The sequence below is a fragment of the Entamoeba invadens genome (genome assembly GCF_000330505.1).
Source record: "Entamoeba invadens IP1 unplaced genomic scaffold scaff_1105074725885, whole genome shotgun sequence".
In the NCBI taxonomy this organism is placed as follows: domain Eukaryota; phylum Evosea; order Mastigamoebida; family Endamoebidae; genus Entamoeba; species Entamoeba invadens.
In genome coordinates this window covers 33,559-53,663 of record NW_004443720.1, presented here as the reverse complement: position 1 = coordinate 53,663, position 20,105 = coordinate 33,559, and the positions used below count along the sequence as shown (strand labels likewise).

The following is a 20,105-nucleotide window of genomic DNA, read 5'->3' as shown; positions in this document are numbered from 1 at the left end:
TTTGTATCAGTGAAATAGTTTGTTCTTGGAAGTGTTCCATTCTGTGTGATATTATCCTTTTCTCACATTTTGGTGTTTCGATGGTGTCAAGTACTTTATCCTTCTGCGCATCTTTTTTGTCTTCAATGTGTTTCATCTGTTCGATCTTCTGCAATTTCTTTTCGATCTTTTCAACAAACTTTTCCGTTTTCTTGACTTCCTTTTTCGAAAGAGCAGCACTCCTTTTAATCGTCTTGATCTTTTCTTCTTTCTTCTCAACTTCTCTGACCTTTTCAATGTATTTCTTTCCGTGTTTCTTGACATCTTCTACCTTCTTGCTTGAATGAACACTTCTCTTCTCTTGTTTTAACTCGCTTAATTTCTTTTCTAATTGATATGAATAGAGCAATGCCTCAATCTTATTCAACATGACTTGATCATTCAATTCCTCACGGGCATACAAAAGTGTCAATCGTTCTTTGACAAGTCGTTCTTGTTCTTTCTCAAGTTGAATGTACTTATCAACCCCATCTTCTTTCTTCGCTTCATTTAATGTTCGATTCACGACTATGCCAACAGTTCTCATTGACTCCTTTTCATCTATCGGGCCATTCTTTGACTTCTCCACTAGTAATGAGAGTGTTGTCATGTATGCCTTGTACTTCAACGAGTCGATAAAGTGGTCGACTTTGTTCTCGTAGTCATTTTCTCCTTCGTTAAAAAATGTTTTAGATTTTGTTATTGCAGCACTTTCGACTCGTTCCGCCGCAATTTTCGAATATTTGACTGCAGATGTCTCTGGCCCGGATAAACACTTCATTCTCTCTTCCGTCGGCAAATTCTCTGGAGTACCTTTTTGTAGAACGTCAATAACCTTTTCACGAAGTTCTTGAATCTCCAAATCGCCTTTCGCAAGCTGTGCCTTTAAATCGTCGTATGTCACAGCACTCGAAATTGTAAGTACAAAAAACAGTGTTATTATCTTCATTCAAATAATATGTTTTCAAGTTCTTGACTTTTGAAATAACATTTTTTATTTTGTGTTATTTGCCATTTTGAAGTATCATAATATCTATATTTATATTACTATTGAACTAATTATTATTTATAGTATTTTTAACAATATAAATATAGTATGATTGGTGAATTTTTACACAATAGATTTGACTCCATACTTTAACTTAATAATGGAATAATTAATTATAACTTACTATTTGATAATAGCTATAATTATTAATATCACAATAGTTGTTGCGACAACAAATAGAACAAAACAATATTTACAATATACCGACACAATACTGTTTTCTTGCACAATCAAAAATCTCTCAGGTGTAATAATACACTTTTTGAGTAACGGGTGTATATAGTTCTTCGTGGAGATGTAACGATTAATTCTCTTTCAAGAGATTTGCGAGACGGTCTGTGCGCAAACTGATTTTTCTTTGATTCATCTTCTTTCAAAATTAAAGAAGTATGTTTCACCACACTCATCGTTGACAATTTTGACATGATTAATTAAGATGTGAAACTCTTTTTATAATAAAGGAGTAATGATATACACCCCTGTATAATTTATACCATTTATTATAATATCGTTAACTATATTTTATTACTAATAAAACAACTACCCACTTCTTTTATATCAAATTATCAAAACCATCTCTTCGAATAGTTGGTGAATCAAAACGTATTTTTGGATTGTGTTTAATATTCCAAATTATATTTTAATAAAGAGCACCCTGGTTTTATTTGATACACATAATAATAGTACATTGTATCATTATGTTTAATACTTTGTCCTTGTTTCACTACTCACTGACAATATTCTTCCACAACCCATATTTTTACGGGTTATTGGGAATAGTAGTCGTTTTTTGTTATTTATTGATGACAAAAAGAAACTTCAAAATAAAAAAGTATTTCATGTCTTTTTTTCGATTTGTTTGCCTAAACCAATGAACAAACCTTAAAGTTCAAAAAGTTTTTAATTCTTTAACAATTATTTGGTTTCACATAATATAATTAAAGCATGACTGACAACTTTCGTGTAGTTTTATTTTATTTGAAAACAATTAGTCATAATGTTTTGAATTTAATGCGTATAATAAAAAAGAGTATTAATAAAACAATCCATTTTCATATTTTTTTAATGAGACACTCATTTTCCAACTTTATTGGTTTCAAGTTTTAGAAACAATCAATCAATAGTCAATAATTTGAAAGCAAAATGCCATTTAATTTTTACACGAAAAATGCTATTCCATTTTGATATTTAAATATCTACTAAGTAATTGAAATAAATTTATAACTCTTATGTTACTTGTTCATAATCAAACAGATATACCGACGGCTTTTGAATAAGAATAATAACAAGGGAAATAATTAAAATCATAAAACAAAAGGCGAGTACTATCACAATTATGTATTAACACATTATTAATCATGATAAAGATGTTGTCCAACTGATGTAACTTCAACACTGCTAATACATTCATGATGTCTTAAATTTCTTTCACTTAAAAAAATAGAATTACTCTTGGATTCTTTTGACTGACTTTTATAGAATTTGTATTAATTCAATTTTCTCGACTTATTTTATAAACCCAATTGAGGTCGTTATAAAGATTGAATTATACATTTAAATAGCTCAAAAAAACATTTAAATTGTTTTTTCATTGAGTTGTAGTTTGAGTCATCCACACTGTTTTCTCAATATAGAACACACAGTCAATTTATCACTTAAATTGATTTGGAATTTTTATTTTTCAAAAATAAAATGTTACAAACCATTCAAAATAGTTAAAGCAACTAAATGTTATTTTTATTTTTGAATTAGAAACTGGTATTGTTGTTTGTCTTTCATTTCATAATAAATAAATTAAACACAAATTTTTTTGTACAAATTAACACTTGTAATATCAATTTAAATTAAATAAAAAGATACTACAATCATTATCTCAAAATTGTTGTAACAAACAATTAGAAGACAATTTAATGATTTAAGTTGTTTAAACCGAAATCACATGTTATTTAAAATCTAACAACTGTCATTTTGAAACCCATTCTTTTTTTAAAAATTATCACAAAATCAATTATTAAACAAAAATGCATTTGCCGGGACTCGAACCCGGATCTCCACCTTGGAAGGGTGGAATTCTGCCCTTAGACCACAAATGCTTCTTGAAATATAATAGGTTTTACTGTTTATAACTTAAATAATGAATATTATCAAACAATAAAAAGTGAAAAAACGCCCCCCGAGGGGCTCGAAACCCCGACCTTACGGTTAAAAGCCGCACGCTCTATTGACTGAGCTAGGAAGGCACTTAGTTATATTATTATTTAGCTTTATAAATTGTAATCAATAGTTAAAATTCTTAGAATATTATTTAATTTGAAAAAAGATTTAAATTATTTTTTTCTATAATTTATAAGTAATAAATTTTAACAACTTTTAATTTTTAACATAATTTATATAAGTATTATTATTAACTAATACAAATAATTCATTGTTATTATCACTTTAAAAAAAAATGTATAATAATAATTTTGTTTATTAAAAATAAAGTTAACAAATCTTCCATAATTATTGAATAAAAATACAAAAAAGATCCTTAAAATTGAAAAGAACTAAAATATCCAAAACCATCAAAAATCTTAAACTATAAACAAATTACAAATAAACCATACTATGTAGTAATCTAAGACCATGGGAATTATCAAAAAAGTTCCAATGTATTCTTCGAGAAGTCATTTCTTTGAAGAAAAAACGCCTTCAAATTGATTCTCCTCGAATTGATTCAATAATTGAGTTCTCAACTTCAAAATCAGAGATGTCCCACACACGTCTTGTTTTGTCCACTTTACAATTTGAAGCAAAGCCAAACAGTGAAGTGACACCATTGAATACACATTTATGTTCCTTACAAGACACAACACTTTGTCTTCAAAACCTTTTAACTTTACAAGTGACTCAAATAGAAGGTGTTAAGGGTTTCATATCTGTAGTGTTAAATAGAAGTGAGGGTGTTGTTTACTATACAAAGACATCTATTATATTCCACCAATTCAATGGAATTGATCAAACCATTACCGAATCATTGTCTGATGAAAAACTCATCCTTCACCCTTCGATCGACTCCTTCATCGTTTGTATATTTCGACCATATCGATTGGATGTTATTGGATATAACAATCAATTACGTCCCGCAATGTTATCCCCAATAAAGAACTACGCATTGCACTCCTCTTTAAATTACATCTTTGCGGTCTTAACAATGGATAAGAAATTGCACCTCTTCATCCCACGAATGCCGTGTTTCTCTGTCACTTTAGACTTCCTCAAAAGTCTTCCCAAGACCTTTTCATTCACCGCCGATTTGGAGTACTTCGCGTTTTTGTATGACACGTCCGTTGTTGTGTTCCATAACGTCAATTCAAAGCAAATGACTTCAATGAAATTACATGAAGTCAACGACTTCTTCCAAGTCGCTGCAGTGTTCCAGAACTCGTCGATAACATTCAACGTGGAACATGTGAATCACATCTTCCTCTCGAAAACCTCATTACTCTGTATCTGCAAAGACTCGGTGGAAATCTTTAATATAGAAAACACACAAGAGAAGCCACTTATTAGTTCCAATATCAAGTCAGCAACTTATTTGTATTCAGGAAATTGTGGGTCGATGATGGTTCTTGAAGATAACAAAGTTGTGTGTTACATCCACAATTTGCAAGTCGAAAGTGTTTTGCGCGGAATGGTGTCTTCCGGCTTTGAATTTGGGTGGAACAAACTTGTTGAGAACAACGACGTGTTGAAGTATGCAGATCGAAAGATGGTCGAATTTGAAAATGCGATGCGCAATTTACACGTCGACGAAGCTAAGCGACTTCTTCTTGAAATGCGCGAGGATCAAATTCCAGAGATCATTCAAATGGTAGAAAAATATTACGACTCGGGGGTTGAGAAGAAAATGTATTATCGAGATCTCTCGATGATTTCCGAGATTGGGCTGCAATGTGTTGTGAAATACATTCATAACAAGAGCCCGGAATTCATTTCGAAAACTTCAGCGATGCAAAGGAAGTATGTTGAAGCCATACTATTGCAAGAGGATATGGTGATGAAGCTCGAGAACGTCAAAATGGTTCAACAAGAGAATTTGAGGAAATCGGGGAACTTTGGGAAGGTGATTGAAAGAGGGTGGCTTGGTCTAGTCGAGTCATTGAAGAATGGGAACTTTGCGGATATAATGAAGAAGTATGGGATGAGTCGTGAAGAAGTGAAAGAGTATGGAATGAAGTTTGTGTATCAGCTTATATTAGCGAATGATGTTCGTGCGGCGATCCATCTTCTCATTCGACTTGGATATAAAGATGTTGTGAGTGTCTTGAAAGAAGTTTTTAATAAAACGAATTGTTGTGATGTTCGCAAAGAGCTTAAAAAGATGTTAGAAATTGATTTTGAAATAACAGAAGATAAGAAGAAGTACTTCTCGGCGTGTCGAGAAGAAAAGAATGAAACAGTTTACTTCATCTGTATGAAAAACAATGTGAGGGGAGAGGAGCCTATCTATGGGGATATGTCATCAGACACAATGCAGAAATATGGGATTTCGTATAACCAGAAAATGGCAGAGAACATTGCTTCGATTGATAAAGTCGATAACATCAAAGGAAATAAACTCAGTCTTTCCATTGACACTTTTACATCAACAGAAGATGTCGAACGGTGTAAATTACTTCAAGAAGAAGGTGTTTCTGTGGATGGTGTGAATAGTTTGGAGTATTTACTCATTCATGGAGACAAAGAAGGAATCATTAATTACATCGAACGGTGCCAAACGGTTAGTAACAAAGAAGCTGTGTATTACAATCGTTTTAAATGTCCCAAAAGTGTCGAACATTTGATTAAAGTCTACTTCATGAATAACCCAACGGAAAATATATTAAAAGAAGCAGAACAAATGGGCCTTTCACATGAATTAACTCGACTTGAAATCATAGGAGGTGTCGAATCGGAAATCACTCCACGACTTCTCGAACTAGTCCAACTTGTTATCTATCTTCCTATTTTCGATTTAATAATGTCAAAACTGACAGTCGACCCTCCACAGAATTGGATGAAACAGATGTTAAAAATTGATACGTGGGACGACGAACTGGAGATCAAAGCCGTTGAGAGTAAAATTCCAATACAAATGGAAGAAGTCGAGACGTGTGAAATGAAGGAACTCTATGAAGCTTTAATGAAGACGACATATGCTCCAATGAGTGATAAGATGCCATTCCCAGTGAAAGAAATACCACAATACACACTTTCACCGTATGACATGTTATCTGATGGTCGTGTTATATCAATGTTACAATGGGACTACACATTCACAACGGAAGAACTCATGAGAATGGACTCCAACAAAGAGATGCTCGCTGCGTTTGTTATGGAACTTAAAGGAAACACGTTCACACGTGTCAACTTGATTCTTAAAGATGTCTTAAGCGACGACCCGGACTTTGCTATGGTGTCGTACGACTCTTTGGACGAAAGTGAATATAAGCACGAGGCTCTGTGTAGTCTGGAGAGAAAAGCTGTCCCATTCAACTCGGCGTCTCATTTGCGAAATTTCTTAGGAAACAAATGGGGAGAGGGGGTGTCACTCAGACAGCTTGACTTAATTAGTGAGAGTGAGAATTTGATAGGACTCTTCGAATTTGGCGACCAACACGGATACTCTATTGGACAAGTCGACAAGTCCATTCGGGACAATTGGCCGGAGACTCCAATTAAGAGTCACATCATCTCAATCGACAGTGAAATAAATGACAAGAAGAGTCTTGGAGTTGTTATCGAAGGGTTTTCAAATGAGACGGAGAGTGGCGTGAATTACATGAATTGGGTATTCATAGACAAAAGCGACTCGGAACAATCTCTTTTGAGATATTTAGAGAGCATTATTGCTGGGAAAACACTTAAAAGTGCTGGACAATACACAAATTTAGAGAGAAGCTCAATTGAAGGCAATTTACTTAAAGCAATTGCAACTCTCCTTTCAGACAATTTCTCGTGTGAGAATGTCATCCAAGGACTCTATTTCTTCGATCCAACTAATCCACTCATTCCATTCATGAAAATATTAAAAGGTGTTTCTGTCGCGTTGTTTGGACAAATGAACGATTTAAGACGAGATTTTGAGAACGCGTTTAAGAGGACTTGGGGTATTGGGTCCGACGAATTTTTAGTTCAAGTGATGTTAAGTTCTGTTGAACAATTTTGTGAGTCATTCAGCAAATTGAGTGATAGTGTGATGCGACTCGTTAAAGAGCTTGAGCAGATTGCGAACTTACCTGCAGTTGTGAAGAGATGTCTCCAGAACAAAAAGGCGATTATAGAAGTCATTGAAAAACACAATTTATCAAACAAACTGACGTGTTTGAGTAAGAATGAGGAAGTGGTAAATCTATTAATAGAGACCGGCTCATATGTCGATGCACACGATTTTGCTATGAAATTTGTACCGGACAATATGTTTCTTCCTGTCATTGCTGAGATATCGATGGAGCTTAAGAAGCGCAATTGGAGTGAAGATGAGAAGTGGGAAAAGATCGACCAAATTGTTCAAAAGCGTCAGAGTCGCCCGATAGATGCTGGCGAGTATTACTACAAAGAAGCCGTCAAATTACATGATAAAGAAGACTATGAAACCAATTACCAAACCATTGCGAATAGAGTACTCACTGTATTACAATTGAGCAAAGACTGGTTCACAAAAATGGTAGAAAAGGACGCGATGGAAGGACTTAAAAAAGTTGAGAAGATGCGGCACATCTACGAAGAGAGTAAGATGCGGAATATAGCTGCTGTGTCTATAGAGAAGCCAAAAGAGTCATCTGTGTATTATTTGACGAACAGAGGGGATTACACTCCAGCGATGTTAATGAATGAAAAACTGAATTGTCCTGAGATGAGGGTTTTCAAACAAGTCTATGAGTTTGTTGTGAATGAAAACAATTACTCGATGACGTTGACGGAGGGTTTGGAACACTTAGATGTCTTAGTCAAAGGGGCACTTAAAATCGCGCGAGGCCTTGAATTAATGAAAATGCGGTATACTGTGATCCATAAGTATTACGAAGAGAAGTTGACTATTTTAGCCCTTCTTCGAGATTCATCTGCTTTTGCTTCAAAACGACTTGACGTGTTATCGGCCATATGTGGTGTACAAACGCTCAAGAAGTATTCAATTAAATTAACGCATTGGCCTGTCATCTTTGAAGAAGCCAAGAAATTCATAGAGTGGGAGGGCTTGACGGATGAAGAGATCGTACCACTCATGTGTAAAATATATATAGATGTTGCCGAAGATGTGAAACCAATTAGTATCAATGGGTATCCATCAAACATCATAAAATCATTCTTAGGACTTCTTAAAGACCCAACACGCATAGTTGAACTTCTATTGAGTCATTGTGAATTGTCGAACGATTACTTTGTTGTGATGGAGTGTTTTGCGTGCTGTTACTTTGCGGGTGAGATGACGACGCACTCAGAAGTCGTCAAAACGACGATTGAAACGATATACAAAGTGATTGATCAACTTCTTCTTCCACAAAACATTTCGTCACTCCTTCGATTTGCAGTGAAGACAAAGACTCTGCCCGAGTTTGTGATTAAACAAGACGAAGAGTGTGTCAGTCTACCAAAGATGTTACTTCAAAGAGTTTTTAATAACAACATTGACCATCAACAAGTCATCCCATCCATCGAAGAGAAGTCATGTTTTGAGAATTTGATATATTATATATCCGACTTGAATGAAGTCCAAAAAACTCCCAACTTGGACTTCCATTCAAATTACGAAGAGGTTTTCTCTGATTGTTACACTGTGCTTAACACATCGATGGAGGGGGGAATGTTTTACTTTGAAAAGGCAAAGAAAGTAGTGACGGAGTTCATCAATGAAATGACAAATGTGACTAAGACGACACCTCCAATATATATGTGGTATGCACAGTTCGTAGAGGCTTTAAAAGGGTTTGCACGAGCAATTGGTTTCTTTAGAAACCAAGAGGAATATTACTGGGCAAATCAATGTGTCAATTACATCGGAATTTTGTCGCTGCAGATCTACTTCGACAACGTCCAATTGATCGGCTTGACTCAAGACAAAGCACAACACCAACTCGTGTATTTCTCTTCTTTCGACGACGCTTACATGTTCGCCACTTTCTATAATTTGTTCGAACCACTGAAATGGTCAAAAGCACTGTACCATCAATGCATCACATCGAACAACTTAACTTATTTGAACGCTTGGCTCAACGCCTTTACCTTAGATAAACCCACTCTCACTGACATTTTGGAACAACGTGAACGTGACGAGAAGAGCTCACCAAAACGTAAAGATGTACAACAATGGGACGTCTTTCTTTCAAAAATTCGTTCAGTCAGCCCTTCTTTACTTTACTTCTGTCAGTCTCGTCCTCTGACCAAAACACTCACCTCAGAGCTCAAAATCGCAATTAATGCTGCATTTAAACGCTCAAAAAAGTAATTTACTATTTTATTCCTATTACTATATTATTATATTACTATTATATTACTATTATATTACTATTATATTATTATTATATTACTATATTATTGGTTCAATATAATATTAGAGATATGCCACGTGTCTCTCAAGATTAGACGCCATTTGAATCAAACAAAAAATTCACTTATATTCTCTGAGTTTGTTTAACACGCCCAATCAGTTCATCTTCCTCTTTTTCTCTCTCTCGAACTTTTCAATCCACTTGTTATCTTCTTCCTTTAATTCTGGAAAGTCGTCGATAGTCATACCCCATCGAAAATCATAATACGGCACTCTTCTATACAACGGAAATTGTCGTTTCCTTCCAAATGTATTTTGGCCATAAAGGACTCTTCTCGCACTCTGGTATTGATCAATAAACGTTTCAAGTTTCTTCCCTTGAAAGACTGTCGTCTTCTCATTATTTGGGTTCTTTTCTATGTCGTAACACTCATTTCCGCTCTCGCTTGATGTTTTGACTATATTCAATTCTTTCGAATATGTATTTTCTGAAGCGCTTTCTTCCGAAGTAACTGTCTCCATCGACTTCTCCACACTCTTTTTTGGTTTTTTCTTTTCTGGTGTTGGGACATATGGGGTGAACGTAGATTTCAATTTACTCGCACTTGATTCTTCCTTCAAACTTTTCAAGCTTTTTGAGCTTTTCAATTTCCTTGGCTTCTTCTCCGTTTTTACTTCTTTTGTTCCTTTTGTTGTTACTTTCTTCTCTGGTTTACTGATAATTTTCTCACTCTTCAACTTCTCCTCCAACTTGTCGACTTTCTCTTCTTCACTCCCAACGTCTTCAGACTCTTTAAGGCTCTCCTTCACCTTTCTCCCAACTTTTGTTATCTTCCCACTTTTGTCCTTTTTGATTAACTTCGTTTCTTTCTTCTCAAGTTTCTCTTTCTTATCTTCTTTCCTATCTTCCTTCTTTTCTTCTTGTGTTTTGGGTTTCTTCTCCGTTTGGAGTTCTTCTGTGACTTTCTTTTGACTCTCCCCCTTCTTGTCTTGTCGCGTTTCTATAACAACGGCGTTGTCATTCTTAATCTCAGATATTTCACTTATGAGTGGCGTTTTAACCTTTTCTGTAGTCTTCGGTTGTTCCTTCTTCAAATCCATCAAGACCTTTCCCGCCTTTTTCTTCGTGATCGGTGCATCCTCCCACTCTTCGTCCCGTTTAATTTCCGAGAGTGTTGAGAGTAAGCTCTCTCCTTTCGGCGTGTCCTTCATCTTTTTCTTCTCTTCAAAATCATTTTCTACCATCGCCAAAATACTTTGTTTCTCGTCTTCCTTCAGCTTTTTCATCGAATTTTTCCCACTCAGTAATTGTTTTTTCTTCTCCACCGTTTTTAACAGTTTTTTCGGTTCTTTCTTGTTCGACACAGTTGTCCCCTTTTTCTCCTTCCCTTTCTCTTTTGCCTTCTCCATTGTTTCTGCACGAGGAGTCGGTTTCTTCTCCTCTTTTTTCGCTAATTTGATCGCTTTAATTTTCTGTGATGGATTCTTCGATACCCCACTCACCAGTTCATCAACTTGACTCAACTGTTTCTTAATAATATCTTCCATTGTATCCATTTGAATATCATTATTCTCAACAATATCGTTGTTCTCAATCGCAAAGTTGTTCATCACCTCTTCGTCCATTTTAATGTCTTCTTTCCTCTCTTTTGGTATCTCCACCACCTCGACCATTGGTATCTCCTTCTTCACTTCAGCAAGTTGACTCGATGGAATGGTTTTATCAGACTCAACCACCTGTCGTTGTGGTGGTGTTTTCACATAAACATTCATTTGGTCGAATATTCCATCCACCTTCTTTTCCTCATCCACATGTTCTCGTTTGATCTCCTCCTTCACTTTACCAAGTGACTTCACCCAATTCATTCGGTCTTCTTGTTCGACGGGATTGGTCATTTCATTTCCATTCCCTTCTTTGTGGACTTTCAACTCCTCTTTCATCGCTTTCTTCTCACTCTCATCATCTACTACCATCGTAGGAACTTCACTCTTTTTCCCCACCGTTCGATTCTTCTTCGTGTATTCCGCTAAGGTCTCGATCTCCATTCCACTCACCGTCGAAGTGTTGTCCTCATATTTCACAGGCACCTGCGTCATCTTCTCATCAATTTTCATCTTCACTTCATCGCTCGACGTTGGTTGCGTCAGCTTTTTCTGCGACCCACTTTTCTTTTGCGAGTCTTTCTCCGTTGTTTGTGGACTCTTCTTCTCCATCATCTTCTCGATGTTCTCCATCCGCTTCTTCTGACTCGCTTTCTCCCCCTTTTTCTTATTCAAGTTCTTGAACAACTCTTTCACATTTTGACTCGATGGTTTCTCTTTCTCTTCGGTAAGACTTGACACGTTATTATCCACAGGAGATACCTTAGAAACATACGACAACTCCATCTTTTCAAACTCCGACAATTCTTTCTTCTCTTTGAAATCAGTTGGTTGGACGCCCTGAAACAGTCGCTGTTTCCCTACCTTTTTCGAAAGGCCTGAACTCGTTTTCTTCGAGTGCGGAGACTTCTCGTCAACAGCAGTGGGCGTTTTTTGCTTCGGCAATTTGGGCTGTGAGACTTTGACAACATCAACTTCGTCCGTTTTCGCCGTGTCGACCAATTTCGGGGAGCTGGCTTTCTTCTCCTCTGCTTCGATACTACTCAAATCAATACCACTGGAGTCCGCTTTGATTTCACTCAGTGACTCGCTCTCTTTCTTTTCGTTCGAATCAACTTTCCCTTCTTTCTCCGATTTTATTTTGTTGAGATCAATTTCGTTTTTATAGTCGTCTGATGGTTGTGAACCAGAAGTCGGTTGTGAGTTGTTGAGGGAATGTGCAGATAGTGGGGTGATGAACTTTTCGTGGTCTCTATTGCGCAAATCTGGCGCTACGTGGTGATCCAAATTTCTGATCTCATCAATTTTCCTTTCCGTTAAATTACAAATTATAGTATAAATAATGATATATTATAATAAAAACCAATTATATAATATATATCTAAGATTTTATTATAAATATATTATAACAAATATATTATACAAACTGTTGTCCAAAAAAGATGTTGTTTTGTGTTGTTTTCTTTTGAGTGCTCGATGAATCTGTTGGAAGTTGGTTGACTGGTAATTCGTCGATTTTCGTTTTGATTTCGGGAGGAAGGTCAATCGTATCAAACGTTGCTGAGCTGTCGATCTGGCTTGTCATTAAATCTCAATCACAGTTTTCATTCAGTTTTTTCTCTTTTTGATTAGTTCCACCAAATCTTTTATTAAAACAATTGTAATAATAAATATATTAGTAAAGAATAGTATTATCATCAATAGAAAAATTAATTATAAAACAAATTAAAATAAACCAGAAAATTAAACATACTTTAAATTAAGAATATTATAATACTTTTTATTATAAATAATAACTTGTTTATAAGAACTTAAAAACCACTGATGTTGTTCCTTTTACTTTCCTTAGTGTTTTCGACGCCAGTGGATATCTGCAAAGTGACACCAACACCCTACGAATCTGCACCAGTTGATTATAAGTTGAAATATGTTCAATTGATTGCACGACATGGGGACAGAACTCCATCGAATTCATACAAAGGCGACAATGGGAAGTTTACATGTGGGTATGTTGAAGAGTCACACATCTATCAAGAAACGTCTGGGAAAGTGTCACACACGGCAACGTCCAAAACATCGTTAATTGACAAAAAGAAGAATCCGTACGCTATTAATTATATGTGGGAAGGGTCTTGTGAGCCGGGGCAATTAACTCCAGAAGGGATTTCAATGCACTACAAATTAGGAGCGCACGTCCGAGAGTTATACAAATCCATATTACCAGAAGTCTTTGATCCGGAACTCATCCATTTGAGATCTTCAGGCAAAATTCGAACATTACAGAGTATGGAAGCGTTCTTGCAACGATTTTATCCAATAAAAGAAAGAGGGAAGTACACTGACTTGGAGATATTGACTCGGCCATATGAAATTGAATCGTTGAAGCCCAATAAAGATTGCTGCCCTATTATTAAAACTCTCGACACTGCTACCGCACAATCAGAGGAAGTCATTAACCTGAGAAGTAACGAAAACGTTACAAAGGCCTACAACAAGATTAAAAGAGTCACTGGAATAGCAGATGCGACTGGGGACTTGTATGACTATGTGGATATGATGGCTGCTCGCGTCTGTCACAACGAGAAATATCCATGTAATGACAATGAGTGTTTAGACGAGAGTGATTACGAGACTATATTGGATGAATACCTCATTGAAAACAAGTACTTCTATGCAGCGGGTAGTGCTAAATACAAACTTGGCTTTTTCGTTGATGAAATGCTTGCCGATGCGGAAAGTGCACTCAATGGGAAAGTGGTATACCAACACTATTCTGCTCATGATAGTTCCATTTATGGTATACTTGGCCTTTTGGGAGAAGATACAACACAGCCGATACCGTATGCTTCCACCCTTGCTTTTGAATACTTGACTAAAGATGGTGTCAACTATGTAAGAGCTTTACTCAATGATAAAGTTCTGCCCCTCCGTTTGTGTGCGAAAGAAAACAATATTTGCACCTTTGAAGAATTTGAAACTAAGCTTAAGGCGCAAGTGCCACAATATTCGGAGTGTGGCAATACACTTTCCCAACGACCAATATCTAGAAAGGGGTGGTATACTCGAAATTGATTCATTTAACTAGTAGAATTATAGTATTATCCTTAATAATACCATTTTAATACAATTCAAAAGTGTTATTTACTATTGTTTTCTCGTATTGAAAGAAGAAATGATATTATAGTTTCTAATAAAATTTCTAATAAATATAGTTTTTGTTCATTATTTTTGATTTTTCGCGTATTTGAGTGATATTTCCTGTTATATGGTCTGAAAGTGAACCTAATAACAAAACTCAAAAGACCCAATTAAAGGCAATGATAAACCCCAAATAAAATGGACATATCAGATTAACTGTAAAATCAAAATGTTCTTCGTGCTGTTGTCTATAGTTCTTGTCAAAGGGGCCGAGTTGGTGAAGCCCATATTAACGACCCCAAGTGGGGAGATGGTTATGTTCACAAAAGCGACTGATAATGAATGTTCGGAAACCCTTACTGGGTCCGAGAAATTGATTTTTGTGGCATCACATCCATTCATGTTACACTATTTGACAAAGGACTGCTCAGGGCCACGTGTTTCCGTAGATGAAATTGATAATTCGGATATCTTTGAAAGCTCACCAAAGCACATTGCTTGGTTGAACCCTCGCCCTGGGTCACATGCACAGCACGAACAAATCTATATCTCAGATGTTTGTATGCCAAACACACTTGGTGCAAGCAAATATGCCATTTCGAATAACACTTTATATTCTATACAATTCAAAAAACGCGATTGCAGTGGGGAGTCCCTGCAATCGCAGTGCGTTCACTGTGGCGGCTTGCTCGATGGAAAATACGTCCTTAGCTGCGGAACAGACGCTTTGGCTACCTTATTTGTTCTCGCATTACTGCTGTCTTTTTGACACAATAATCGACAAGAATAAAACATTCCTTGTTTTTACTTCGGTTGTTCGCCGTTTTTGCAAAGGTGTTCGTCTTTTCTTTTTAACACACTTTTTGATTGCCAAACTATACAATTTGGTTCTGGAAACCATTCTTTATTAGTTGGAGGCTTTTTGAAGAAAAACACATTTTTAATTGCTAAATCGAGGAAAAATGGCGGTATATTTGCCTTTTTCTTTTTTAAGTGACACTCTAATTTTTAAACGGAAGATGATTTTTTCTTTTTTCAATACATTACATGTAATAAACTAGAAAAAATAATTGATATTAAACTATTGCCGATATAATGACTATTTTAGATTATTATATTTTTAAAAAAATGAGGGGGAGTTTTTGTTTTTTTAAGTTTGCAATTTGTTTAAAGACTAAAATACTAAATTTATGGGATTGACGAGATATTCAAAAAAGCTTTTTTTACGGAAGATACACCTTTTTTTTCGGGTTCTTTTTTCTCCTTTTAATGTTTACTATTTTTCTAGTTTCATATATAGTAGTTCATTTTCTTGATTTTAGCTTGGAAACTTTTTTAAATAATAAGTGAGGGTAAATAATTATCGTTTTGTTAATAACAAAAAACTTTAATTATTTTGTTGTGTGATTAGTTTATTTATTAAAAAATTAATAAAAAGTGATATAAAACGATAATTTGTATCATTTTAATTCAAATTTGAACGATATTATTTTTAATAAAAGGCTTTTTAATTATTAGTGTTTTTTATACCAATTTTTCTTTTGTTGTTTTACAAAACATTTTGTAAAACATTTCACAGATAAAAACAACAAATTTTATTCCATATAATAGATTATTACAATTAATTAAAATTATAATACATTTTATAAAATAAAGCTATTCAATAGTTTTATAATTAAAATATATACAGATACAGGAAAAACCAGGGACCAAGTATTAATAAACACACTGTTTTTTTAAATAAAATAGAAAAAAAAATATTAAATATGAAACTCTTAATTAATCATTTGAGTTGTCTCATTTGTTAATGCTCAGCCGAGCCAAGATAATGTTTGTTTTTTATATTGATTTATCTCTTATTGTTGAATACGTTTAATTATCAATGATTTACTGAATGCCTAACATTCCAATAATTTGTTTATTATTTGCTTTATTTTCATTTATTGCGCGAGTCACTTTTAATGCTGAACGAAAAGTGACTTATTGAATCAACCGAGTGAATAGAGAAGACTACAATGACTTCTTTGAAAAATGGATGAACGATTTAATTGAATGGTTGTGTTGAAGTTAAACAAGGTTGAACAAAAGAATAATATTTTATAATTAAATAATAATAAATAATAATAAACTTACTATTCTAGCTCACATCAAGCTGTTGTTCATTCAACTTTAAACAACATATTCATTTTTTTATCCCGAAAAATAACTGTTTTTAATACTAAATAATAAGAAAATTATACTTTTATTTATATCTTTGCCCGTTTTATTGTATATAATCCGTTTAATATTCAATAGCTAAAATTAGTCTGGTCCCCGGTTTTTCCGCTATCTGTACACTAAATATTTTTTTATTATCGCAATTCATCAAAACCATAGTGGGACCTACATTGACCACCACCTTTACCAAAAAAAAATATTTACCGCGAGTGTTTTTTGAAGGAAGTCCACTTTTCAGCCACTGTTTGTGCGTCCCCATGTCACCCACTTTCCTTGTCCGTACTGTGTGGACGCTGATGTGGTTCCCCCCCGCTTGCGGGGGGGTCAGGGGGGGATCCGCGCCAAGGGAGGACTTGGAAAGTGGGTGAAACGGTGCACAAACAGACTGTTTGAGTGCGTCTTTATGAGCCTTCTTTTCAATGCTCCGTCTCACTCGGTTTCCACTGACTCGAGGTGAATTTTCGGCATTTTTTGAATTCGGGAACCAGACCTAATATTATCCAAGTTTCCTATTTACTATAATTTTAATTTGAATATGATTCGAAATAGAAAAAATAAATCTATTTTAAGAGGTGGTGGTGGTCAATGTAGGTCCCAAACCATAGTGAACAATTACAATAATAAACAAAGCATACAAAGACTATTCAAAATGATTAACAACAACTTTTAAAAAAATTTCAAGGACTCAAAAAGAAGGAACTAAGAAAGAAACTTATAATGACGACCAAATTGCCTTTAGTCTCTGTTGCGCTCTGTGGCGATTCTGCTGTTGGTAAAAGCTGTATGTTCAAACGTTTTATAACAGACAAATTTAACTTGAGTGAGAAGACCACTGTTTCATGCGATGTGAGTGTCAAAAAAGTCCAACATGGAGATGAATTTGTGAATCTCCAACTCGTTTGTTTTAGCATTTGCGTGTTATGACAAAACGCCATTATAATCAAAAAAATAACAATATAGTGGGACACTGCAGGCCAAGAAGCGTTCAGGAGTATGTCGCAAAGCTATTTCCGTGGTCGTCACGCAATGTGTTTTTGTTTTGACATCACTCGCAAAGAGACTTTTTCTGCTGTTCCGGGGTGGGTACGTGAATTCCAACAGAACCAAAGCACAAGTGCCAAACTCATGTTAGTTGGGTGTAAGTGTGACTTAAGTGCAAATAGACAAGTCCCTGTTGAAGAAGCCGAGAAATATGCCATAGAAAATTCCATGATGTACTGTGAATGTTCTGCAAAACAAGGGACTAATATTGAAACTATCTTTGATACTATAGTCTCTCAAGTAAGAGACTCTCAAACCCATCCTCAATCAACACAACAAGCACAAAACCCTCAAGACGATACTAAACGATTGACTCGAACTGCTTTCACTTCACGAAAACCAGCACCAAACCCTCAAATTGAGCAAGTCACTATCACTGAAGTCAAAAAGCCATTTGATTTCGCAACAGACTGCTGCTAATTTGCTTAACAAGATTTTTGTATTTTTATTTGAAATTCAACGAATGACTAATTGAAAACTCGAGAAACTATTGAACTCATAATTATAGAAAAATGGTCTTGTTTAAACTGGAGTATATGAATGATATCCGTGTCGTCGATTTGTCTACTCTGGACCTTAACTCACTTTACACCGCCTTTCAGAACAAATTCAATTTGACTAACATGCGCCTTAGACCAAGATTTCTGCTTAAATACCTCGACGCAGAGGGCGACTGGGTCACTCTTTGTGACGACGACGATCTTGTCCTTGCTCTCAAACAAGCCAATAAATACACACTAAGACTCAAATTAGTAGGTTTGATTATAATATTTTATTAATACTGTGTAATTATACAAACTCACAGACAGACAGTTATCAGACGGCAAACTCATCTTCGAATGAAGAGTGGGACCTTCGACCAATTTTTGCACAGTTGATGAACACCCCTTCCATTCAGAATAACATCTCTAAGATGGTAGAAAACATTTTATTGACAACAAACCAAGTTGTTGAAGTCAGAACAAAACCCGGTGAGGTTAAAATGCCAGACAACTTCACTGCTCATATAACTGAAACACTCCCTGCTTTGGGTGATGATGATGGTTTGTTGTGATTATACAGTTTACTATAAAAGTACAATTTGTATCAATAGAAGAAATTATTAACAAAAAGTTGTCGACGCAGATTAAGTGACTGTTCTCGTGCCTTTAATGTATCCGATAACTTTTTTGCTTATGGAGTTTTATTATTAAAAAATGTTCTTTCAAACTGGGTTACAAAAACATCTTTTTAGTCAAATAAAATTTAATTTGTGCTTCTTTATTGCCTCAAAAATTCAGTGCAAAGGGGTGTTTGGATTGTTGACTTTCCGTTATAACTTTCAACCACACTTTCTTTACAATTAATGTGTAAATATGAATTGTATTATTCATTCGGTTCGAGTTTGAACACCTTGAAACTAATATGTTTATCTAATAATAATAAATTATATACCTTTTTAGCAAACAAACTATATTAATATTAATTCTTATTATATATTGGATATAGTTAATTAAATCTTTTTTCAGTGTTTTTTATTTTTGTATTAAACATTTTGTTTAAAGTTTAATTTGCCGTTTTACAATAGAAATGATTAATAAAAATAGAACTGCCTTGTACTATATGATACTTAATAAAAACTATCGTATTATTATGACTATGTTGTCTTCCAAATACAACAATTTGAACTTAAAAATATTAAAGGATAAAAATTAGTAAAATTTTAATATTTCAATTATTAATTAACAGAGAATGTTTTTTCTTATTTGAACCATAAGACCATATTAACAACGAAAACGATAATATATAGATATTTTTATTATAATTTTTAGTTTCAAACTTCAATTATGTTGACCATGTTAAAAGTATATATTTAGCAACAAGCAACCCAGACGATAATAAAAGCCGAATTGTGATAATGTTTAAGAAAAAGATATTTGAAAATGTAATCAATTAACACTAATAATAAAACGTTGAATACACAACAGTACATTTTGTTTGAGCCGGGCTGAATGCAGATTTAAAGGTTGTTAATTTGGACCCTTTCACGTCATCAGCATAATGACTAAAAAATCGGTTTTTAATGTGATTTGCACTTCTTCCAGGTAAAAACCTTTTGATTTCAGTCCATCGATTTCCATAGACTTTTCTAGCTTCCAAGAGTGTCATGTCTTCTTGAACGGTCCAAGGCTTCTTCACGATGTTTGGGTCAAACTTATTCATAAAACGTTCTTTGCATTGTTTCTTAGTTCTTCGTTCAATAAATTGGCTTACTAGTTCCCAATTATTCGGTCCATATAAGTCAATTGCTTTCAGTAATTTTTCATCTTCCTCTTTAGTCCAAGTTAGTATTGTCTTAGTCTTTTTAAATTGAGCCTTAATGCCTTGGACGTTAGTTTGAGAGAGTAATTGTGGAAGTAGTGATTCAATGCTTGGAGTAAGTTGAAGGGTTTGGTCGGACATCTTCATATACTTAATTTCTAGCTCATTTTAAAAATACTCTAAAAAATTTTTTCTCTATTTTTATACAACTCCGTACCTTTTTTCCTTTTT

At 34.6% G+C, this 20,105-nt stretch overlaps 8 protein-coding genes across 8 annotated transcripts; 5 read left to right on the top strand and 3 right to left on the bottom strand.

The window, feature by feature from the left end:
* Positions 1–2: 2 nt before the first annotated feature.
* EIN_046480 (hypothetical protein) lies at positions 3–967 on the bottom strand (the record flags this gene model as incomplete). The annotated part of the gene is made up of 1 exon (XM_004261128.1): positions 3–967. A coding segment is annotated over one exon (965 nt), but the record flags the coding sequence as incomplete, so codon positions are not given.
* A 2,848-nt stretch (positions 968–3,815) lies between these two features.
* EIN_046470 (hypothetical protein) lies at positions 3,816–9,533 on the top strand (the record flags this gene model as incomplete). The annotated part of the gene is made up of 2 exons (XM_004261127.1): positions 3,816–4,130; positions 4,212–9,533. 2 exons carry the CDS (start codon positions 3,816–3,818, stop codon positions 9,531–9,533), a joined length of 5,637 nt encoding a protein of 1,878 aa, XP_004261175.1.
* Positions 9,534–9,731: 198 nt separating this feature from the next.
* On the bottom strand, positions 9,732–12,762 carry EIN_046460 (leucine-rich repeat-containing protein C10orf80, putative; the record flags this gene model as incomplete). Its single annotated transcript, XM_004261126.1, has 2 exons — positions 9,732–12,486; positions 12,605–12,762. The coding sequence occupies 2 exons, from the start codon at positions 12,760–12,762 to the stop codon at positions 9,732–9,734; spliced, it is 2,913 nt and encodes a 970-aa protein (XP_004261174.1).
* Positions 12,763–13,001: 239 nt separating this feature from the next.
* On the top strand, positions 13,002–14,249 carry EIN_046450 (hypothetical protein; the record flags this gene model as incomplete). Its single annotated transcript, XM_004261125.1, has 1 exon — positions 13,002–14,249. The coding sequence occupies one exon, from the start codon at positions 13,002–13,004 to the stop codon at positions 14,247–14,249; it is 1,248 nt and encodes a 415-aa protein (XP_004261173.1).
* Positions 14,250–14,544: 295 nt separating this feature from the next.
* EIN_046440 (hypothetical protein) lies at positions 14,545–15,084 on the top strand (the record flags this gene model as incomplete). Its single annotated transcript, XM_004261124.1, has 1 exon — positions 14,545–15,084. One exon carries the CDS (start codon positions 14,545–14,547, stop codon positions 15,082–15,084), a length of 540 nt encoding a protein of 179 aa, XP_004261172.1.
* A 2,165-nt stretch (positions 15,085–17,249) lies between these two features.
* EIN_046430 (GTP-binding protein YPT1, putative) lies at positions 17,250–17,993 on the top strand (the record flags this gene model as incomplete). Its single annotated transcript, XM_004261123.1, has 2 exons — positions 17,250–17,429; positions 17,493–17,993. The coding sequence occupies 2 exons, from the start codon at positions 17,250–17,252 to the stop codon at positions 17,991–17,993; spliced, it is 681 nt and encodes a 226-aa protein (XP_004261171.1).
* Positions 17,994–18,085: 92 nt separating this feature from the next.
* On the top strand, positions 18,086–18,627 carry EIN_046420 (hypothetical protein; the record flags this gene model as incomplete). Its single annotated transcript, XM_004261122.1, has 2 exons — positions 18,086–18,329; positions 18,383–18,627. 2 exons carry the CDS (start codon positions 18,086–18,088, stop codon positions 18,625–18,627), a joined length of 489 nt encoding a protein of 162 aa, XP_004261170.1.
* Positions 18,628–19,511: 884 nt separating this feature from the next.
* Positions 19,512–20,015, bottom strand: EIN_046410 (MYB, putative; the record flags this gene model as incomplete). Its single annotated transcript, XM_004261121.1, has 1 exon — positions 19,512–20,015. The coding sequence occupies one exon, from the start codon at positions 20,013–20,015 to the stop codon at positions 19,512–19,514; it is 504 nt and encodes a 167-aa protein (XP_004261169.1).
* Between the last annotated feature and the right edge of the window lie 90 nt (positions 20,016–20,105).